This window comes from Hyperolius riggenbachi, chromosome 9 (assembly GCF_040937935.1).
Source record: "Hyperolius riggenbachi isolate aHypRig1 chromosome 9, aHypRig1.pri, whole genome shotgun sequence".
NCBI classification, from domain to species: domain Eukaryota; kingdom Metazoa; phylum Chordata; class Amphibia; order Anura; family Hyperoliidae; genus Hyperolius; species Hyperolius riggenbachi.
Window position 1 is genome coordinate 266070526 of NC_090654.1, and position 22598 is coordinate 266093123.

A 22598-nucleotide genomic window follows, 5' to 3' on the forward strand; every position below is an offset into this window, starting at 1 on the left:
CCGAGAGGTATGTTAAAACACCCGCTGCTCGCTTTGCTCTGCACACAGCCTCCCACAGCTACCCCGAGCACAGGTCAGGATTACAGCTCTGAACTGCGGTTTTCCGCCCCAACCCTAGCTCGGGATTACCGCCAAGGAGGTTGACAAGTATAAATAAGATACATGACATAACCTTTTTATTATATGCTTTTCTCCTGGCAGACTCAAAGTGCTTTAGAGCTGCAACCACTTAGGGTGCGCTCCACAGGCAACCAGGGGCATTAGGGAGCCTTGCCCAAAGACTCTTTACTGTTTTATGTAATGGCTTGCGCCAGGATTTGAACCCTGGTCAAAGGCTCAAACCCTGCCTCACAGACAACACCAGTACACTAGCCAAGCTCTGCCTACACTGGCAGTGATGGACAGGAACCATGCATGGCAAAAGGAGGTTTTTCCTACATATTTAGATAAAGGGTTCTTTGCAGTAAGAGTGGTTACAATGTGGAATAAATTGCCAAGGTAATACAAATGTCACATTCCATGCTTCCCATATAAAAAGGGCTTGGATGCTTGCCTTACTTTGTAGGACATCTTCAGCTATGATTGTTGGTTGTGGGCAGATGATGCATTGATGCAGTCAGGAGATAGTTTCTGACTTTATGGCGTATTCCTTCCTCTGGATTAAGGTACTGTGAGGCTTAAAGTGATCCCAAGCCGAAGCTCAGGATCAAAATCATATACATACCTTAAAAGTGGGAAGCCTCAGGATCCTATTGAGGTTTCCCCCGCTGCTGTGAAGCCCCCTGTTGCTGAGCGCAGCCCCCCTACCCATCTGTGCCACAGCTCTTCTTCCTGAATTGTGGCCGTGCAAGCCCTTCTGCACATGTGCAGTACCACAGAGCCCATGGTTCCGGCTTAATGCGCATGCACGGACGGGCTGGGTCAGCTATTGTGCGGCCACGCTGGAACAGGAAGAGCTGCGCAGCCCCGATCTGATTAGCGACAATGCCTTGTCACTAATCTTCTGGGGGTGGTGCTTAGCAACAGGGGACTTCAGAGCAGGGAGGGAAGCCTCAATAGCATCCTGGGCCTTCCCTCTCTTTAGGTAAGTATCTCATTTTGTACCCAAGCTTCGGCTCGGGTACTCTTTAACCTCCTTGGCAGTAATCCCGAGCTAGGGTCGGGGCGGAAAACTGCAGCTAAGAGTGGTAATCCCGACCTAGGCTCGGGGTCGCCGCCGGAGGCTCTATGCAGAGCAATGTGCGCAGAGGGAGCGTTTCTACATATCTCCCAGGGATCCCGACGTCGGACGCCATTCTTCTTCCTCTCCTCCGGGGCTCTGCTTCTTCCTGGTGAGATCGCTGGCTGTCGTCATGATGACAGCCGGCAATCTCACTTTAGTTGCAGCGCCACCCGGAGGATGGAGGCATAACTGCAGCGCTGAAGCCAGGGAGGTGAGTGATTGCTGGGGCAGTGCAGATCTCCCTGGAAGCAGGATTTTATCCAGGTTTTAGGGTTTGAAAGTGTGCAAAAAAATTGTACCGCTTTTAGACCCTAAAATCCAGAGAGAATCATACCGCCAAGGGGGTTAAAGGTAAAACGAGGTGAAAAACTGATGATATACATTTTTTATTTATCCTCCTTCTCTTAAAAATGACTATTTTAGATATCCCCCAGTTTTATTTTATATTTAAATCTACTTTTTAAGTTTTTACTGTTTCATTGTCTCTGCTCAATGACACATGCATTGAAGTATGCCAGAGCTAAAATCTATGATCTATTGACTTCTATTTATCTCTTTCCTGCTCTCAGAAGCCATTTTCTGACAGGAGAGTGTTTTATGGTTGCAATTTCTTATCAGTGAGATTTACACTGTAGTCTGACTCAGTCCGACCCGGTCCCAACCTAGACAGAAACTGTCACTTGCATTCCTGATGTCTAACTCTTTCAGACAGAGAAAGAAAAAAAAGAACACCGCATAGTTATTTGTATACTTGGCACCAGGGCTGCTCAAATCCGGAACTGGGAGACATTCGGATAGTTCTATCCGGATATCTCCCAGTAAACCTGTGCAGACTGGGCGGGGAGGTCAAACTTACCTGTCTGACTTCTTCTTTGGTCCGTCCCTCGGCGCCTCCCACGATGCGGTCCAAGCGGCGGTCATGTGATTACAAACACTTCCTCCTTCCGGGTTGAAGGAGGAAGTGTTTGTAATCACGTGACGCGCGTGGAGCGCATCGTGGGAGGCGCCAAGGGACGGATGATGAAGACGTCAGACAGGTAAGATTGACCCTCCCCCCCGACCCCGCACAGGTTTACTGGGAGATATCCGGATAGCAACTATCCGGGTATCTCCTGGTTCCGGATTTGAGCAGCCCTACTTGGTACTGTACATACACATCCTTTAAGAAGTTAATTTTGGTGGATGTCTTTTTTCAACCTAAATAACAATGATACAATTAGCAGATTCATCCTATTGCTATGTGACTTCTTCCAGGACAATCTTCACCTCATACCAGCTGGAAGAGCTAGAGAAAGCCTTCAATGAAGCCCATTACCCTGATGTGTATGCTCGGGAAATGCTGGCGATGAAGACAGAGCTCCCGGAAGATCGCATTCAGGTACTGCCTTCTGCTGAACTTGTTGTTCCTATGGCCACCATCATGTTCTTATATCTCCTGTGGGAAACTGAACTTTCATCAATGCATCTAAAGCATTAAACAAAGCACAAAACTAATAGATAAAACCATTTCACTGGTTTCCAAGGTACTAGAAGGGTTAAAGGTAGCCATACACTGGTCAATTTGCCATCAGATTCGACCAACAGATAGATCCCTCTCTGATCGAATCTGATCAGAGAGGGATCGTATGGCTACCTTTACTGCAAACAGATTGTGAACCGATTTCAGCCTGAAACCGTTTACAATCTGTTGTAGTGGTGGTGGTGCTGCCGCCGCTCCCCCCGCCCGCATGCCAGCGTACATTACCTGCTCCGCCGGCGCGACTCCAGTCCCCAGGTCTCCGCTGCTCCGTCTCCAGGTCCAGCATGCTTTACTTCTTCCTGCCCGGCAGGAAGTTTAAACAGTAGAGCGCCCTCTACTGTTTAAACTTCCTGCCGGGCAGGAGGAACTGAAGCATGCCGGACCCGGAGACCAGACCAGCGCGGAGAGGGAGCAGCGGTGACCGAGGGTAGTCGTGCCGGCGGAGCAGGTAATGTATGCGGCTCTATTGCGTCGGTCGTCGGGCACTCGAACGCCGCTAGCGACGCGCTCCCTACCCTTTGGCGATCGACGGTAATTTTCCGCACGGGCCAGTGTATGGCCAGCTTTACACTCAAGCTTTTCACTTCATTTAGAGTTTAATTGATAAGATTGTTGTGGCTGACCAGAATTATCAGATCGTGTTGTGTTGTCCTAAGCTGTGTAAACAATGCAGAAAAGTTTCTGCTGTATACATGTGCGGCTGCTACAGGCTGGGAGGGGTGTGTTTTTTGCTGCAATGGGTGTATACTAAGCTGTGTATACAAAGCAGGAAAGTTTCTGCTGTATCCATGTGCAGCCTCTGAAGGCTAGGAGCGGAGGCGGGCCGAGGCAGAGACGAGAGAGGCTCCAGCCTCAGGGCGCAGTGTAGGAGGGACGCGCAACTCACTCAGCTATCTTTCCCCTATTATGTTTGAAGCAGAGAAAAATAAGAAAAGCGGATACATGGCAGTGACTGCAAGCCAGATAACGAGAGATTAAGGTGTTGGGGGTCCTGAAGCACCTCTTAGTCTAATAGCAATCAGTATGTAACAATTGGGGTGGGAGAGATGGAGGGGCGCACTTTGGTGTCTCAGCCTTGGGTGTTGGAGGACCTTGTCCCGACTCTGGCTAGGAGGGGCGTGTTTTTGGCTGAAATGGGCGTGTTATAGTGGTCCATTGCAGTTGTTGCCACTCCTTTCAGATCCAGGATTTCAACAAGCCCTTAACAAGTGGCTTGTACTGTACTTCGAAGAAGGATTGTGATTAATGGGAGTTGCTTAGAATGGTGCAATATGGACATAGACATATGTGTCCTGTACAGTAATACAAATATACTATTAACTTGGGTGATTTGTTTGGTGTCAAGAACACTTTAAGAATCGTCACTTAAGCATTTTGCTTTAAAGAGAATCTGTATTGTTAAAATCGCACAAAAGTAAACATACCAGTGCGTTAGGGGACATCTCCTATTACCCTCTGTCACAATTTCACCGCTCCCCGCCGCATTAAAAGTAGTCAAAAACTGTTTTAAAGAGTTTGTTTATAAACAAACAAAATGGCCACCAAAACAGGAAGTAGGTTGATGTACAGTATGTCCACACATAGAAAATACATCCATACACAATCAGGCTGTATACAGCCTTACTTCTGAATCTCAAGAGATCACTTGTGTGTGTTTACCTTCTGTCCCCAGCTTCTCTCATGCACTGAACATTACAGGCTTCCTGCAGACAGCTCTGCCTATGTCGTTAATTCCTTAGTATGTGACAGACCAGCTCCTTTCACAGCCTCCAGAGGAGGATTTTTATCCAGCTCTCTTCTATCACTGATAAGATAGCAGAGAAGCTGCTGGCTTATGTAAATAAAACACACACTGGAGTGTGCATAGAGGAACAGTTCAACACTGAAGAACTTGGCAGCCTTCCAGACACAGGCCGACAAGTCTGACAGGGGAAAGATACATTGATTTATTACAGAGATGGTTATAGTAGAAAGAGCTGCAGCAAGCCAGATCACATTAGAATAGGTTTAGGAACTTGTAGGATGGTAGAAAAAACGTTGTAATTTTTGTTACAGAGTCACTTTAAGATTGGTCCTCCTTGTGGTAGACATCCTCTCAGCTTCCTGCTGTACAAATATCTTTCCCATCAGATAGAGGGGTCGAAACAATTATTTCCAACACGTTCAATCAGATTTCCGATCATTTTTCTGATTAAATTTCTGATTCCTTAAAGAAGAACTGTAGTGAGAGGTATATGGAGGCTGCCATATTTATTTCCTTTTAAGCAATACCAGTTGCCTGGCAGCCCTGCTGATCTATTCGACTGAAGTAGTGGCTGAATCACACCAGAAACAAGCATTCCGCTAATTTTGTAATATCTGTCAAAATTGTCTGAAAAACCTGATCTGCTGCATGCCTGTTCAGGGTCTATGGCTGAAAGTATTAGAGGCAGAGGATCATCAGGATAGCCAGGTAACTAGTATTGCTTAAATGGAAATAACTATGGCAGTCTCCATACACCTCTCTCTACAGTTCTCTTTTAAGCACTTCACATCCAGACCTTGTTTCCCACTTATGGACCAGAGCAGTTTTGACATTTTAGCTATATCCCTATTTAATCAGCATTAACTTTATCCCTACTTATGACACCTAAATTAAATATATATTGTTTTTTTTTTCAAGACAAACTAGACTTTCATTGTATGGCATTTTTTCCCTCGAACAATTTTGTTATCTATGCATTTTAATGGGAAAAAGAGGAAGAAAAAAAAAAAAAAAAACAACACAGTTTTTCATAGTTTTACCAATTCCAAAAAATAAAAAGGGCTACTGTAGATAAGAAACACACTACCGTTTGTCACAAAACTTAGATTATGTTCCTGTCACAATTTATGGTGAAGATATTTGATTTTGAAATAATGCTACAGGGTGCATTTTTTTTACTATGAACTGAGAAAATAAAAGTATTTGTAGTGGAAAAAATTAATCTTATCGGTTCAGGGAACATATATTCCCTTTCATCAATTAGAGCTGCATCAAAAAGTGCCAGAGGTGTGCACAGGAGCAAGCCCAATGATGCACAGCTGTGCTTCTGCTACAAGACGTATAACTATGTCCTCGTGGCATAGATGAAGTCAGAGAGGACGTAGATATACTGTAGTGGTGGATAAAGTGGTTCATATATGACAATATTAGGCAAAGTGTTAGTGTTTGAATTTGGGTTATTAAAATTCATAAACTGCAATTTGCCCGTCTTCACACTTCAGCAACCAGACAAGATGTAGTCAGGTAGAGTTCACTTATTTGCTCTTCACGTGAGTCACATGAAGTGCAATATGAAGCGTAAATAAGTGAACTCCTCCAATGCTGTCCACATGTCCAGGTGCTGAAGTGAGGTGACAGGCACCAACACTACTTTAGGTAGCCATATGTGGCCCCAGCCACCAATTAGGTCCTGCAAATAGAAGTAATAGAAAGACCTCCCCTTTTAGTACTAAGAAGTAGTTCTTCAAAGAGTTTTACCAGCATGTCTTAAGACTCCAATCTGCTGTCTTTGCCTGAGAGAGACTTACCAATGAAACATACATGCCTGGTCTCTGTGCTGTGCTCAGTCTTGCCATAGTGTATGACCTGTGCAATGAAACCTCCACAGTGTCGCTCTTCAAGAAGTTTAGAGTTGGGCTGTTCCTCACCCAATCTTATACCCACACCATCAGGGAAGAAGCTTTGCACCATGGGATGATGGACCTGGTCACTCACAATGGTTTACATAGTCGTTACCAGAGATGAGGCCTTGCAGGGTAATGATGGGTCCAGCAGAATACCTCAGAATTATTGATCTGTCAGAATACCTCCATATGGCTGCCTATACCATGACTGAACCCCCGCCATGTTTCACTCTTGGAAGCAAAAAATGTGGATGGTAAGCTTGGGATGACATTCTCCAGAAGTCCAGCCAGAATTCAATTCAGAAATCATGTTGTAAGCCTGGGGGTTATACCCAGAGAAACAAGGCTAGTTGTAATGATCCGCTCAGCAGCCTGCGCAGGTAGGCAGCTTTTTGACCACTGTTCAGGTCTGCATTCTGCAGGTCTCTGGAAGAGAGACCTTTTGTCAGTTTTGCAGCTTGCTGCTGCTGAGGAATTTGCATACGTTTGTCATGCAAATTGCCTAGCCACATCCTCTGGAGGTTTGTACTATAAATACCATGTGATATCACAGACCTGGGCTGGTCATAAGGGGTTGTCCTGTGAAACACTCCTGGAGTGTCAGCCTTGCTTTGTTTGAAGATTAGCTTAGAGTAATTCCTGGGACTGCACTAGGCATCCTTGCTAGAGCAGTTAGGATTGTATTATTTGTATTGCCTGTTCTGTCTGTCTGTGGGGTGCTAACCAGAGCAGCGGTTGTTACTGGTAGGCCCTGCTGTTCTGTCTGTCTGTCGTGCCTGGATCACACTAGCCTCTAGCAGTAGCGGCTGTGGATCCTTCTGGTCTGCAACTCTCTTGCTATACTTGGATCGCACTTGCTCTGACGGTAAGAGCAGTGGATCCTGCTAGCTCTGTTGCCTTACTTGGGTCGCACTCGCTCTGGCGGAAAGAGCAGTGGATCGTATCTCGCACTTATCCCTGTTTTTGTGTACCTGTCTTGTCTGCTACGAACGCTTGCTGGAGGCTCGGTGAATTAACCGTTAAGCAAGCGCTCGCGTCCTCTGTTTCATGTTTGTCTGTCGGTGATTAGTTAGGCGTGCTTGTCTCTGTTGTGCTTAACACGCGGAGACCGCGCAGAAAACGCGTTCGCTGTTGCGAATGAGTGCGGTGTTCGTGTTTAGTTAGCGTTTATTATTTTCCTTATCTTCTCATTGTATGATTTGCTGTGCCTTTGCTACTCTCGTGCTCTGCCTTGCTGTAGCCTTGTTTCACCTCTGGCAATCGCCTCTCTCGCGATTGCGTTCCTACTTCATATCTGCTGTTGTGTATGCACCGTCGCGGGTTGGCGACAAGATTGGTGCACACACATACAATCTGTCCCTTTACTCATTCTCATTCGCAATCGCTTCTCAGGCGATTGCGTTCTCACTCGGTTTCCTCTGTTGTGTGTCCACCGTCGCAGGTTGGCGACTAGATTGGTGCACACACATACATTCTTCCTCTGTGCTTATTCTGTCTTGTGTCGCTGTTAGCAATCGCCATCTCCTGCGATTGCCTTCTCACCTGATCTTCATGGTTGTGTGTTCATCGTCGCAGGGTGGCGACTAGATTGGTGGACATGCATACCCTCTGTCGCTTTGCTCTCTCTCTTACAGGGCTATCTTGCCCTGCGTTTCTTCGTTTCGTACAATTCCTGTCTGGCGTCTGTGGCAGGGCAGGGGATCTGTTCCTCTGCACTCCACAGCTCCATCTGCCGACAGGAATTTCCCTCTACAGGTGCGTTACACCTTTTGCTGGGTTCCCTCAAATTATACGCTTGTGGAGGATTTCCGCAGTGTCAGCGCACGTCCTGTGCGCTGATCACGGAGAGAATTCCACAATCGTTACAGTATGACCAGCCAAACCGAAATTCCCAGTGTAGAGGGAATTTCCGATTTGTACGATTTGGTCAAATATGGGTCCTGTATCTTTAAGAGGTTTAAGATACTGGACTCTGAAACTAGAGAGGAGTTCATATCAGAATGTTCCAGATTCTTGGCAAATCCTGAATTTCAGGCCACCAATATTTCCACTTGGAGTTATCAGATTGCTTACAATCTTTTCCAAGGGGATCTGTTCGTGTGGGCTGATGAGTATGCCAGACACAAGAATCTGAGACATAACCCTCGTAGGTTTCTGGCTCACGTGTTTTCTCGTAAGCTTAGAATTCCCCTGCCAGGCTGTTTCTATGAGTTTTTTCCTGCTGTGCAAAATGCTGATCAGATTAGGTTATGCAACATTTCTCTGTCATTACCATATGTTAATGAGCTGGTGCTTGCAGGCCAATCTGCTGATTCGGCTTGTCAGCCAAAAGATTCGTTGCCCATAGCAACCACAAATAAAGAGGTTATTTCTGTCAAGTCTGAAATGTGCAAAACCATTCAGTATGATAATCAGTTCAATGTTTCTCTTGCCACTTCAGCTTCTAAGCAGATGCAAGAGAACTGCCTGGATACGTTTCTTGCATTTAAACAGACATGCAAAGTGGCTAAAAAGGGAAAAACTAAAAATCGCAAGCATCTGAATAAAACACTCCCTATTGATGTTTACAATGATGTTGCTCAGTCTCTGGGTTTTTTGCCCCAATCCAAAGCTTATGTGGATCCTATTATAGGTAGGATCGCACACTATATTAAAGCAGTTAAAAAATCTGTTCTTGTTCCTGATCTCCACCCATATGGAGATTATCTTGATACTGGCTTGTTTGAACCTCCATTTGCCTCATGGGAAATTGGGGCCTTGATGGAGGAATTTGATTTTGATTGGAAAGCCTTTTGCGATTTTCACATCGCAAAAAGCGAAGATGTCTTGAATGATTGTCTCGATTCTATGTACCTTTTGATTGATTCCGATGAATGTGACGAGGGTGATGTGGATCTGGTGATTTATGTATGGCAGACGATTTTGGATGAGTTGCACACACACCAATCAATTGATTCCAATAAAGAGACATCGTTGTCGGATGATTGTTCCTGCCTTTCTGGGGTAAAGCATGTGAGTCTTGACATTGTGCGTTCTGAGATGAATGGGTGTACCACTGTGGTTGATTCCTGTGCGGATCCTGAAAGATTCCCTCCTGACTGTGTGCAGTTTGAATCTATGCGATCTAATTCCTGTTTCTCGGATGTTCTTGCAGATTGTGATCAGCATGAATGTGCCAGTTTTTTCAAGGATGTGTGGGACCCCTTGTCATTTAGAAACCGATCTTTAAGATCTTCCATCTGTGATCCTGCTATGGGGAAAATTCCTAAATTATGCAGCATCAAAAGTAAAATTAATATGTCTAAAGTTTCTCCTGATGTTGTCGCTGTTTCCTCTGCTAATGAGTCTTTGTCTCACCCTGTTCACACCTGTAAGGGCCCGTTGCCTAGTGACAGTTGCTCCAGTGTTTCTGTCCTGAACGCCTTACAGTCTGCTCCGCAGATCGCGGAAGTTTGCGCTATGGAAGCGTCAGTTTCACAACCTAAAGCGATTTTGGATTCGCAAGTTTTGCGTTCTGACTCCTCGGATTCGACATTGTTAGCCGAATCTAAGAGTGAGACAGCGCTTCGGTTTTGCGAATCTGATGCTGAAGCTTATTTGCCTTGCCCAGAGAAGCTTTCTCTGAACCTGCCCTGTACCATGAATGAAAACATGATCTCCACTCGCACTGACATTTGTGAGTCCCTTTCTTGTTCTGAGGAAAATGCTGATTCTGCACCCTGTACTCTGGATGAGTTAATATGGCCTTGTTTAGAATCTCCTGCAGTGTCCCTAGAGGCTCGTCTAGGTATTGCTACTATACTCACCTGTTTTTGCATGCTAGTTGCATGCTAGTTTGACTGCTACGCAGAATTCTGGGTGCAGTGAGATTAAAGTTAGGGAGTCAGTGTGTGTTCCAGTAAATATTCCTGTACATTCCGCTCATGATGATGAAATTCAGTCTCAGTTTATGGTGGAACCTTCCCTGGGACATCTGCCATGTCCACAAAATAAAGTTCAAGTTTTGCCCTGTAACATGGATAGTTCAGAATCCTTCTTAGAAAACTTGGAAAATGATGTTCCTGAGGTCTTGTCTGATGTTCTGGAGGTCTCAGAGTTCCTCCCAAAGGGTGCAGAACTTATAGGAGATGCCTCTGGCCCCCAAACTCCTTCTGAAGTATTGCCCACTTCAGTAGGCATTCCTGCCGTGCTGACTACTTCTGCAGCTCTTGGGGAGCTTCAGTTATGCGTAGTCAATGATGAGTTTTTGTCAGACACCATTACAGTCACTGAGACTTCTAAGCCTGAGTCCGAGTCTTCTTTTGAGAGTCCAGTGCTTGAGACCACTGCTCGTGATGATTCTCTGCCCGGTTCTGGTTTTGGTCTTGTCGTAACGGACTCTGAGGTTGGCAGTTCCTCGACGTGTCCTGAGGTTCCCCTTGGGCTAGTGTACCCCGATGTGTTTTGTGACCCAGAAAGCCCAAGTGTGTCTCGGTTGCCAGCCTGCTCAGATGCTTCCTTGGTGGAAACCTGTTCTGATGTTGCCTGCCTGCCTGCCTGCATGCCCAGAGGTGGTCCCTGAAGGCCCTGGTCTTGATGCTTGTCCTGGTAATTCTGAATCCAGAATTGTCATTGGTTCCATAGGGGTTCTTGATAGTTCTCCGTGTGAGCCTGGTGATCGTTCTGCCCTCCTGTGATCTCTGTGGAGCTTCAAAGTGTTCTGGGAGATCCCGGGAGAAATATTTCCTGGTACCTTGGATGAGATCAGCAGTGTGTACTTTGTGGAAAGGGACACTTCGAATGGGTATTGTGGCAGGTTTGGTATTTTTGGACGGTCCCTGGAAGGTGGTGGGCATGGCTCGGTGGGTGTCGATGGCTTTTTCTCTGGTATTCACAGTCCTGATGGGTGTTGCACTGAGACTTGTGATGCTGATGGGCATGTTTCGGTGGCTTCTCCTCCCGACGAGGTCGGTTTCGGGTGGGCTGACTCTGGAATTGGGCCTTGTTGGGGTGTCCCGACCTTCATGAGTCTTCAGTTAGAGTCTTTTGCAAATATCAGTTTAGAGGCTCGTCTGGAATCCAACCCTAGAGGGGGGGGGGGGGGGGGGTACTGTAATGATCCGCTCAGCTGCCTGCGCAGGCAAGCAGCTTTTTGACCACTGTTCAACCAGATAAATTGGCAACTGTTAGACTGGCCAACCACACACAATATCCAGGGACCCTAGGTTCCTCAGGATCCTGGCACAGTTCACTGCTCTGTCTCCTTTATCCTTTTTGTGTTGCAATACCTCAAAGAAAAGGTCTCACATAGCGTAATACTGTCTCATTAAAATAAGTTTTATTATAAAATTGCACTCACATGTCCAAAGAAGTTTACTGCGCACAGAGTTTTTTCCCACGGGCTCTCCCCCGCTGCCAGGCCGGGCACACTCTACGGACTCCACTACCGTCCGACCCCCACTGGTCCAGCTCAAAGGGCGTCTCTCTTGTCCTGGTACGTCCGCCTCCGCCCTATCGATTTTGTTACTGTCTCGTAACTCATCAGAGGCACGGAAGTCAGACGCTAACCAGGATGTATTTATAGTCACGTGTTGCGGCTTGCTCGCCGCTCCCCCTTTCCCCATCCACAGTGCTAATGCGCTTCATTGGTCAGACTCCGTGATGTCACGTAAGTATAAGCACTCCAATTGGACCTCACCGCTTGACGCTATACGCGTCATTTGACGCTATACGCGTCACCCCATGACGCCATACGCGTCATACTCCCGGCATTCTCTGCCTCCTCCGATCCCATTGGTTCACGTAGTCTGTGTTTCGATTGGTCAGGGCGCGACTGTATTCCACGCTCCTGTAAACACACCCCTCACCTCTTCCTCACCATCTATTAGTGTCCCAGCGTGGCGGGGGAAAACCCGTTTACAATATAATCTAAAATTAGTCACACTAAACCCCTTACATACTATCCCCGCACATTAAAATTATATTATATACATCTTTTATTACTCACTGCTGTATCATTCCTTTATACTGGTCTACATGCATTTTGCATACTTACTATACATATAATCATAGTTTGCCATAAAGTTTAAATAAAAGTTTAGATAAACCTATTGTGCAGAGCTTTATTTCATGGTTGACACCCCAACACTTCACATATAATCCATATCCAGGGTATTGGTTCATATTGCATCTACCCACATTGCACACTCAATTATCAGCAATAACGCAATTTAAATCGAGATCAACATTGTGCCCTCCAGGCTGGAGGCTCCCCATACTGTAAATCCACCGGGTCTCTTTTCTAGAGATATGCCTCACCCTATGGCAACCCCTCCACCCATATGTGACTTTCTCAAGCCCACAAAATTGTAAACCCCTTGGGTCACATCCATGGTGCACCCTAAAGTAGGGTGCAGGATAGTGTAATGCAGAATCAGGGCAGGTATAACTTGAGTGATATGAAGTCTGTGCAGGCGCTCAACATAAATGATAAAAAGTCCACAGTCCCAGACCAGTCTGTATTAAAGCGGACCCAAACAATATCATAAGTTCACAAATATGTATCCACCAGGTACTCTCACCAGATCAGTTGGCTGACTCAATGACAAATCAGCAAACACAGCATGTACATATACTCCAATGATCTTCCACTGCTATTGGCATCTGTAGATTCAAACACAATATGCGGACATAGCGTAATACTGCCGTGGATCACAGGATTAAAAGTGACTGTATAATTCACCGTGTCAGGTGATCAAATTTGTGTTCCCACCACCGACAATGCAACAGTTAACTGCTCACCAGATTCCAATGCTGACCCCCAGATTCGATCAGCAATGTGCACTTATGTTTAGATCTTTTCTATTCAGATGGGATGCACGTTCCTTAAAGACTCTTTCACTAAACCAAGTAGATCTGCTTCATAAGCCAAAATATCACCCATTTTATGATATACCTCTTATCTTCCGCATAGCACGATGACTCGCCTTATGTAGTATCGTCTCCCTGTAACATACAGGCTGGCTGTGCCACGCTACGGTTTGCAATTTGTATGGAGAAATTTCCAGCAAGCTTGTAGTCCCCAATGCAGGCCCAACAGACAGTCTGTTGGGCCTGCATTGGGGACTACAAGCTTGCTGGAAATTTCTCCATACAAATTGCAAACCGTAGCGTGGCAGGTAGTATGTTGGGGCTGCAGCATTGGCGTAGGGTGGGGGGCAGTGTCGGTTATTATATTGTGGCTGTGGCATTTGCATTGGGTGGGGGCAGTGTCGGTTATTATATTGAGGCTGTAGTATTGGCGTTTGGGGTGTGGGGCTGCAGCAGGTAGTATGTTGGTGCTGTAGTATTGGCGTTGGATGGGGGCTGTGGTAGGTAGTATGTTGTGGCTGCAGCATTGGCGTTGGGTGGGGAGCTGTGGCAGGTAGTATGTTGGGGCTGTAGCATCGGCGTTGGGTGGGGAGCTGTGGCAGGTAGTATGTTGGGGCTGCAGCATTGGCGTTGGGTGGGGAGCTGTGGCAGGTATGTTGGGGCTGTAGCATTGGCGTTGGGTGGGGGGCAGTGTCGGTTATTATATTGTGGCTGTGGCATTTGCGTTGGGTGGGGGCAGTGTTGGTTATTATATTGAGGCTGTAGTATTGGCGTTTGGGTGGGGGGCTGTGGTAGGTAGTATGTTGTGGCTGCAGCATTGGCGTTAGATGGGGGGCTGCAGTAGGTAGTATGTTGGTGCTGTAGTATTGGTGTTGAATGGGGGGCTATGTCGGTTATTATATTGTGGCTGTAGCATTGGCGTTGGTTGGGGGGCAGTGTCGGTTATTATATTGTGGCTGTAGCATTGGCGTTGGTTGGGGGGCAGTGTCGGTTATTATATTGTGGCTGTAGCATTGGCGTTGGGTGGGGAGCTGCAGTAGGTAGTATGTTGGTGCTGTAGTATTGGTGTTGAATGGGAGGCTATGTCGGTTATTATATTGTGGCAGTAGCATTGGCGTTGGGTGGGGGGCAGTGTCGGGTATTATATTGTGGCAGTAGCATTGGCGTTGGGTGGGGGGCTGCAGTAGGTAGTATGTTGATGCTGTAGTATTGGTGTTGAATGGGGGGCTATGTCGGTTATTATATTGTGGCAGTAGCATTGGCGTTGGGTGGGGGGCAGTGTCGGGTATTATATTGTGGCTGTAGCATTGGCGTTGGGTGGGGGGCAGTGTCGGTTATTAGATTGTGGCTGTAGCATTGGCGTTGGGTGGGGAGCTGCGACAGGCAGTAAATTGGGGATGAGAGGTTGGAAGACGTGTTACACAGTATTTAGCTGCACAATGGGAAATCAATCTCGCGCAGAGCTAGTCAGCTGGAATGACATTGTGGTCAGCGTGGAGAATGTTTATATTCTGTATACGGGGGATTGCCCCCCCGCCTCCGGAGCAGTAATCGCCATCATCTACTGCCCTGATTGAAAGATGAAATATTGGCACATCTTGTTAATGTGCTAATGAGCCCCTCCCCCTCCTGCTGTAATTAGGTGACTGGTAGGAAGTATTGCTGCCTCAGATTGAGGAATAAGTGTCGTATTAATTAGGAAGGGTCAATGGCATCTCCACAGCCCGGAGCGCTTAATTTCCCCAGACGATTCCGTTGCATCCCTTCATCTGGAAATTAAGTGATTTTCCAATCATCAGCTTCACTGACAATCGCTGTCAGGCTGGAGAGGGAGGCGCCCCCTGAGACTGATGCGGGGACCACAGGGGACGTCTGTCACCGACTGCAGAGGACTGGGGACACGTGTGTGTATAGAGGGAAATACATCTGCCGGTGTGTGTTTATATATATGTCACAAAATACGTACGCCTGTGTGTGAGAAGTGTGTGTGTGTGTGTGTGTGTGTGTGTGTGTAGAGATAGTGAGTGAGTGTGTTTGTGTACAGTGTGTGTGTGTGTGTGTGTACAGTGTGTGTGTGTGCGTGTGTGTGTATGTGTGTGTGTGTATGTGTGTGTGTGTAGAGATAGTGAGTGAGTGTGTTTGTGTACAGTGTGTGTGTGTGTGTACAGTGTGTGTGTGTGCGTGCGTGCGTGTGTAGGTGTGTAGAGATAGTGGGCTTGATTCACAAAGCGGTGCAAAGTGTTTGCACGCCAGTGAAAAGCCCCTTATCACGCCTAAACTCACTTTAGGCGTGATAAGAAGAAACTCGCGCGAAGTTACCGCGCGTACGCAGCACCCGACGCTTCGCGCGAAGCTCCCATTAAACCCTATGGGACTTTGCGCGCGCGTACGCGCGGTAACTTCGCGCGAAGAGCAGGAAAAAGCGGTGATAACTCAGTGGTGAAAAGGTCATCACGCCTAAAGTCTTTTAGGCGTGATAACTGGGTTATCACCGCTTTGTGAATCAAGCCGTGTGTGTGTGTGTGTGTGTGTGTGTGTGTGTGTGTGTGTGTGTGTGTGTGTGTGTGTGTGTGTGTGTGTGTGTGTGTGTGTGTGTGTGTGTGTGTGTGTGTGTGTGTGTGTGTGTGTGTGTGTGTGTGTGTGTGTGTGTGTATACAGTGTGTGTGTGTATACAGTGTGTGTGTGTAAAGATAGTGTGTGTGTGTAGAGAGGGAGTGTGTGTGTGTGTGTGTGTATATATACAGTGTATGTGTATAGTGTGTGTGTGTGTGTAGAGAGGGAGTGTGTGTGTATAGTGTGTGTGTGTAGAGAGGGAGTGTGTGTGTGTAGAGAGGGAGTATGTGTGTGCGTGTGTGTGTGTGTACACAGTGTGTGTGTGTGTGTGTGTGTGTACACAGTGTGTGTGTGTGTGTGTGTGTGTACACAGTGTGTGTGTGTACACAGTGTGTGTGTACAGTGTGTGTGTAGAGAGGGAGTGTGTGTGTGTGTGTGTGTGTGTATACAGTGTGTGTGTAGAGAGGGTGTGTGTGTGTATATATATATATACAGTGTGCGTGTGTGTACAGTGTGTGTAAAGATAGTGTGTGTGTAGAGAGGGAGTGAGTGTGTGTGTGTGTGTGTGTGTGTGTGTGTACAGTGTGTGTGTAGAGAGGGAGTGTGTGTGTGTACAGTATGTGTGTGTGTGTGTGTGTGTGTGTGTGTGTGTGTGTGTGTGTGTGTGTGTGTGTGTTATATATTGCAGAATTCCTGTCTGTGTGTGAGGTGATACAGGTGAAACTCGAAGAATTACAATATCATGCAAAAGTCCATTCAACTTTAGGCTAGGAAGGTGCACACTTAGCAGAAACGATAGCATTGTTTAAAATGCTGCATTTTTGCCGCTAATGGAAGTCTATGGGCCGCAGGAAAAAAAATGCATATAAAAAAAACATATGCGTTTTGTATGCGTGCGTTTTTGAAAACGCAGGTTTAGTTGCATAATATTCAAAAACGCATCAAAAACGCACATAATGAAAAAGTCAATGGGAACGCAATGGTATGCGTTTTTCATGAGATATCCATGCATTTTTGTATGCGTTTTTTTCCGCCAAAAAATTGTTTTGGGGATGTATTTCCGCTTCCTGTTGTCTTCCTAGTGAATTACATACATAGAAATATAAAAAAAATGCATGAAAAACGTATAGAAAACGCATATGCGTTTTGTATATGCGAACCGCAAACGCATTAAAAATGCACTCAAAATGCTGTGATAAAAAAAAAAACCAAAAAAAAACCCCACCCAAACGCAGCAAAAATGCATAAAAAACGCACACATGTAATGCGTTTATTTCATTTATTAGTTTCACCTTTTAAGCTGAATTACTGAAAAGAGAGAGAGAGAGAAAGAGAGAGAGAAAAAGAGAGAGAAAAAGAGAAAGAGAGAGAAAGAGAGAGAGAGAGAGAAAGAGAAAGAGAATTTATAGGGTTGAATTCACTACAGCCTAGTATTTGGCATTTACCCGCCTAATAAATTGTTAGTTGCAGCTACTGTTACAGAGGCCTGAAATATGTGGCATTTACCTTCTTAACCATTTCATGACCGCAGTGTTAAACCTCCCTAAAGACCAGGCATGTTTTTTCACTACTGGGCTGTGCAGGCTTTTCAGCCTCCTGCACTGCCCAGGTAAGGAATATGGCGATCGGACGCACCTCCTATTTTTGTCCCTAAGGGGACATGCTGCCGGAGGGCTCCGATCGCCACTGTCACATTGTGTTTTTTTTTTTCTTCAGCCTCATACAGGCTATCATGGCCGCTGTCCCCCTCCCTCTCCTTCCCTCCTCCCCTCTGCCTGTATAATTGAGCAGGACGGCCACCTGTCCTGCTCTCCGCCTCTCATAGGCATTATCCTATGAGGGGACGGTGATCCCCGGCCAATCAGAGGCCGGGGATCGCTGATCTAATACAGCGCTGCGGCCCCCGGCAGCGCTGTACGCATGTAAACAAAGGGGATTTCTTTCCCCTTTCGTTTACAAGCAGCCTGCTAGCCGCGATCGGCGGCTAGCAGGCTGATCACGGAACTCCGTTCCGTGAAGTGGCAGGGAACGATCTCGCATGCGCGCGGCCATTCCCTGAGAAACTGCAGCCCCAGGACTTGACGCAAATTGGCGTTAGGCGGTCATGGGGCTGCCACTGCGGTCACGCCCATTGGCGTGAGGCGGTCTTAAAGTAGTTAAAATTGTTAGTTGCAGCCACTTTAGCAGAGACCTGAAAAAAAAAATTGCATTAACCTGCCTAATAAATTGTTTACATATAAGTCAAGTAGGACTCGTCAATTTTTATAAAAGTTAGATAGTACACACTGTTGTGACCTGTTCGCTCATCAATCAAGATCTTTCTACACTGAATGTCCTTTCAGATAGGACACTTGATGCTGGGCAAGCCAAAGCTCCATAGAAAATTGTGCCAGCTCTGGCCACAGGTCAAGCCTGCACACCCAGTAGTCAATACCACCAACTTTAGCAGTTAATAGCAAAGCCCATACATGCTATCATGACCAAAATTGGAAGGTATGTTAAAGAGAATATTAAAAATAAGTGAAACATTTTTTTTCACAAAGTCCTTGTAGTATTTAAGAAAATCAATTTTAAAAATTCAAAAGGAAAAATGTTTTTTTTAACTAAGTAAAACAACATTTTACTGAGGTACACTTCAATACAGACTAGTCCCAAGCTCTGTATACTCGTATACATTAAAAAAAAAACAGACAGCGTGAGGTCAACCCTCCTAATCCTCTTTAACCCCTTGTCACATATGCAGGCACTGGAACTCGTGGAGCTCTGCAGCCTGAACTATAGCAGCCTGCATGGTCCATGATATGAAGTGTTGTAAGGCATGTGCTTAGGCTGGGAAATGTTGTTCTGATGGCGGGAAATCACTTGCATATTGGGAAAATTGTTTTCGACTGTGTGGGAATTTATGTTCTGAGGGTGGGAAATGTTTTTGATTGAGTAAATTAATGTGCAGCAGTTGAAAAATGAGGTGTGCGTATTGGGCAAATAGGTTTGAAAGTTGTAGGGCGTGTGCTTAGGCTGAAACATGATGTTCTAAGTGAGGGAAATCACTTGCCTATTGGGAAAACAGTTTGGACTGTGTGGGAATTTATGTTCTGAGTGTGGGAATTTTTTTTAAATTGAGTAAATGAATGTGCAGTAGTTGAAAAATGAGGTTTGCGTGTTTGGAACATATGTTTGAAGTGTTGTCAGGCATGTGCTTAGGCTGGAAAGTGTTGTTCTGAGTGAGGGAAATCACTTGCATATTGGGAAAACTGTCTTGGACTGTGTGGGAAATTCTGTTCTGAGCGTGGGATTTTTTTTTTTTTTTGTAAATTAATGTGCAGCAGTTGAAAAATTAGGTGTGTGTGTTCTGAATGTGGGATTTTTTTTTTGATTGAGTAAATGAATGTGTAGCAGTTGAAAAATGAAGAGTACATATTGGGAATTTATGTTTGAAGTGTTGTAAGACGTGCTTAGACCTTCATTATAAAAGATCCTTTTGGTCAAGGTAAAAATCAGTGGGAAACTCCTGCAGTAAATTTAAAGATGCTATTGCTAGGATTTCCTTTCAGTGCATGGCAAATTTCGGGTGTTACGAGGGGGGGGGGGATTAGTGTGCAGGAACTGGCAGATGTAGGTGGGACAGGCTCCCATGGTATGGTGCTGTGGATGCTCTGGTGTGGCAGAAATGGGTGCTATGTGTGTGTGGGGGAGGAAGGATACCTCAGGAACAGAATATTTAGGTATTGCACTCCCATAAAGGAAATAATTAAGCATAAATAGTAGCCATTATACTGGGTGCAGTGTCCCTCCTCTCTACCTCCTCATTTGCACATCAGTTGTGTGCCTCCTGCTAATTTGCCTGAACCCATTGAAAAAGGACTTGATTCGAACCGTCGACATCTGGGGTAATGTTAGAGGGTGCCAGCACCTCCACTCGCTCTGTTTACTTTTTACAACAAAACCTTCTCAGCAATTGCTCTTAACCTCCTTAGCGGTATGGCCGAGTTGTTACGTCCATTACCGCCAGAGGACGGCGCTCAGGCCCCGCTGGGACGATTTTCATAATTTTTTTTTGTAAAACACGCAGCAAGCACTTTGCTTGCTGCGTGTTGTATACGATCGCCGCCGATGCACCGCTACCCGCCGCGTAAGGGCCTCCCCCCCCTCCCGAGACCCCTGCGCAGCCTGGCCAATCAGTGCCAGGCAGCACTGAGGGGTGGATCTGGACTCCCGATGACGTCACAACGTGGATGACGTCATCACGATCGTCGCCATGGCGACGGGGGAAGCCCTAAAGGAAATCAAGTTCAGAACGGGATTTCCTTATGGCTAAGAGCGCCGGCGGCGATCGGAGGGGTGGGAGGGATGAGGAAGGGAGGGGGGGCATCATGTAGCTAGCGCTAGGCTAGCTACATGATTGAAAAAAAAAATATTAAAAAAATAGCGCTGTGCTGCCCCCTGGCGATCTTTAATAGAACGCCAGGGAGTTTAAAGGAGACTTTTATTGGGATCACACTGGACACACATGAAAATATATGGACTGCTACTGGTCTTTAGCCTGGAAACTGATATGGACTGCCTATATTCTTTGTGACAGTGTGTTTCCCGATTCATCTGATTATATCAACTAGATTTAATGTACTATTGACTATTTTGTTGCCAAATGGTATTGATTATTGTATTTCTGATTGGTTGAACTACCATTTTTTGTAACTAACCCTTGTATACATTCTGTAATGCTTTTTTGAATACAATTTTATTTGCATACAAATTGCATGGAGGAGAGTGATGCTGCCACGGAGGTTGAAGCTTGCTTTACTGAAGTATAGCAAGTTCGAGAAAGGCATCATTAAAAGTGCTGCTGGGGCTCCCCATTGGTCCTATAACTGACCAATGGGAATCCTCCTCTCAGGGGTATGTGTGATACATGCGGGCGGGTGCTCACAACTTATTACTTCAAATGGCAAAAAGTCTAGAACTGGCCCTGTGATGTAGCATCCATAAAGTAGCATGCAGCCCTCTCCTAGCTGTCCAAAACTGAGCCACTCTCTCCCTAGCAGACAGCATATCAGGCTTGTGAAAAAAAAATACGAATTACATTCTATCAAAAAACAACAAAGCTTGGACACAATAGAACAACAGCAACACCCCCACACCTGAGTCCCGTAACTTGCAATCAACACAAAGAGAAAGTCCACATCACAGCAATCCAGTTATAACGTATATCACCCATAGCCTACATCACATAGGTCTCGTCCCGCTTTCATGTGTAGCATTCAGCCCAAGAAAGCCAATGAATTGCCATGTGTGTCTTCTGACTCAGTGTCCCTTTTAACCAACCAATTGAATAGCCCGACGAATCAAACACCCAACCACAGGCGAGTGGCGACTCATCTTTGAAGTTCTGTTGTACGCTGGTCAGTGTATGAGGGCTGCCGAAATCTGAGCATCTGAGAGACAAAGCAGCCCAAGTAGATAAGTGGCCCAACTCAAGAGGTCAATTTCTGCAGTCTATGCCTCAAGTACAAAGAACTCTTATGAAGATGGTGAAGTGTACAGTATGAACAAAACTGGCACATAAGAGAGTTGGATAGAATTAGTCAAATTATAATAAACATCTCTAAGCAAGGGAGGGGGCCTTCAGCACCATATATTATACAACTATGATGTTACAAGACCATTTTTTTTCTATAAAACAGAAAGAAAGGTTGTGGGGAAACTACTTTACTGTTCTCTGGAAACATTCTGCACAATAATGTACATCTGCTACTAAATCGTTTTTCAGGTTTGGTTCCAGAACAGACGTGCCAAGTGGCGAAAGCGTGAGAAGTGCTGGGGACGGAGCAGTGTTATGGCGGAATATGGACTGTATGGTGCTATGGTCCGACACTCCATCCCCCTCCCGGAGTCCATACTAAAATCTGCCAAGGACGGAATTATGGAGTCTTGTGCGCCCTGGTTGCTGGGTGAGGAACATATTACATTTTATCATACTCAGAGTACAATGCCCCCTTCTGGCCAGGAGGGAACATCCACCAGGTTCACCTCTGAGCTCTCCCCTCTATCTACCAACACTTCATCATTTCCATGGTTTATGTCTGAGCTCCTCCATTCATTCTCCACTTCCTACTTCTCTCCCAAGATTATCTTGAAATATCCAATTCTTTCCTCCTTCCAAATCTTCCTTCACATCTCCCATGTCTCTTTTCTCTTTCCCTCACCTTTTCCTCATCCCAGATTTATGTCTAAGCTCATCCTTTATCCACCACTTGCTTCTCATCTCCCAGGTGTATATGAGATCTCCTTTTCCATCCACCACCACCTCATTTCTGAGATTTTAAGGGCACTTGAATTGAGAGGGATATGGGAGCGGTCGTATTTATTTTTAAACCATACCAGTTGCTCTGCTGTCCTGCTGATCTCTTAACTGCAGTGGTATCTGGATCACACACCTGAAACAAGCATGCAACTTGCAACTGAAGATTAGATTAACCACTTAAGTACCAGAGATCGCTGGTACAGAAACAGGGGAATCCCGACGATAGGCGCACATCGGGAACCTGGGCCACCCGCTCTGCCATCTCTATGAAGGCAGAGTTCCTGTGAGCCGGTCAGGAGCCGTTTTTATAGGCTCCTGACCCTGTCTTTCAATGTAAGCCAATGGGAGTTGCTTACATTGAAAGACAGGGCCAGGAGCCAATGAAATTGGCTCCTGACCTGATCACAGGGCTCTGCCGTCATAGGGACAGGCAGTGCAAGTGAGCTGCGGTGGGAAATGGCGGGGAGGCAAGATCGGTGGAAGCATGGAAAAGGCAGATGCGCACA

At 46.0% G+C, this 22598-nt stretch overlaps 1 protein-coding gene across 2 annotated transcripts in view; it reads left to right on the forward strand.

The window, feature by feature from the left end:
- Positions 1–22598, forward strand: part of VSX2 (visual system homeobox 2) — a 50122-nt gene that overhangs the window by 20148 nt on the left and 7376 nt on the right. For both annotated transcript variants that reach the window (XM_068252207.1, XM_068252208.1), the window contains exons 3-4: positions 2477–2600; positions 21559–21739. In XM_068252207.1, coding sequence (XP_068108308.1) covers positions 2477–2600; positions 21559–21739 — 305 coding nt within the window. The remainder of the gene's footprint in view (positions 1–2476; positions 2601–21558; positions 21740–22598) is intronic.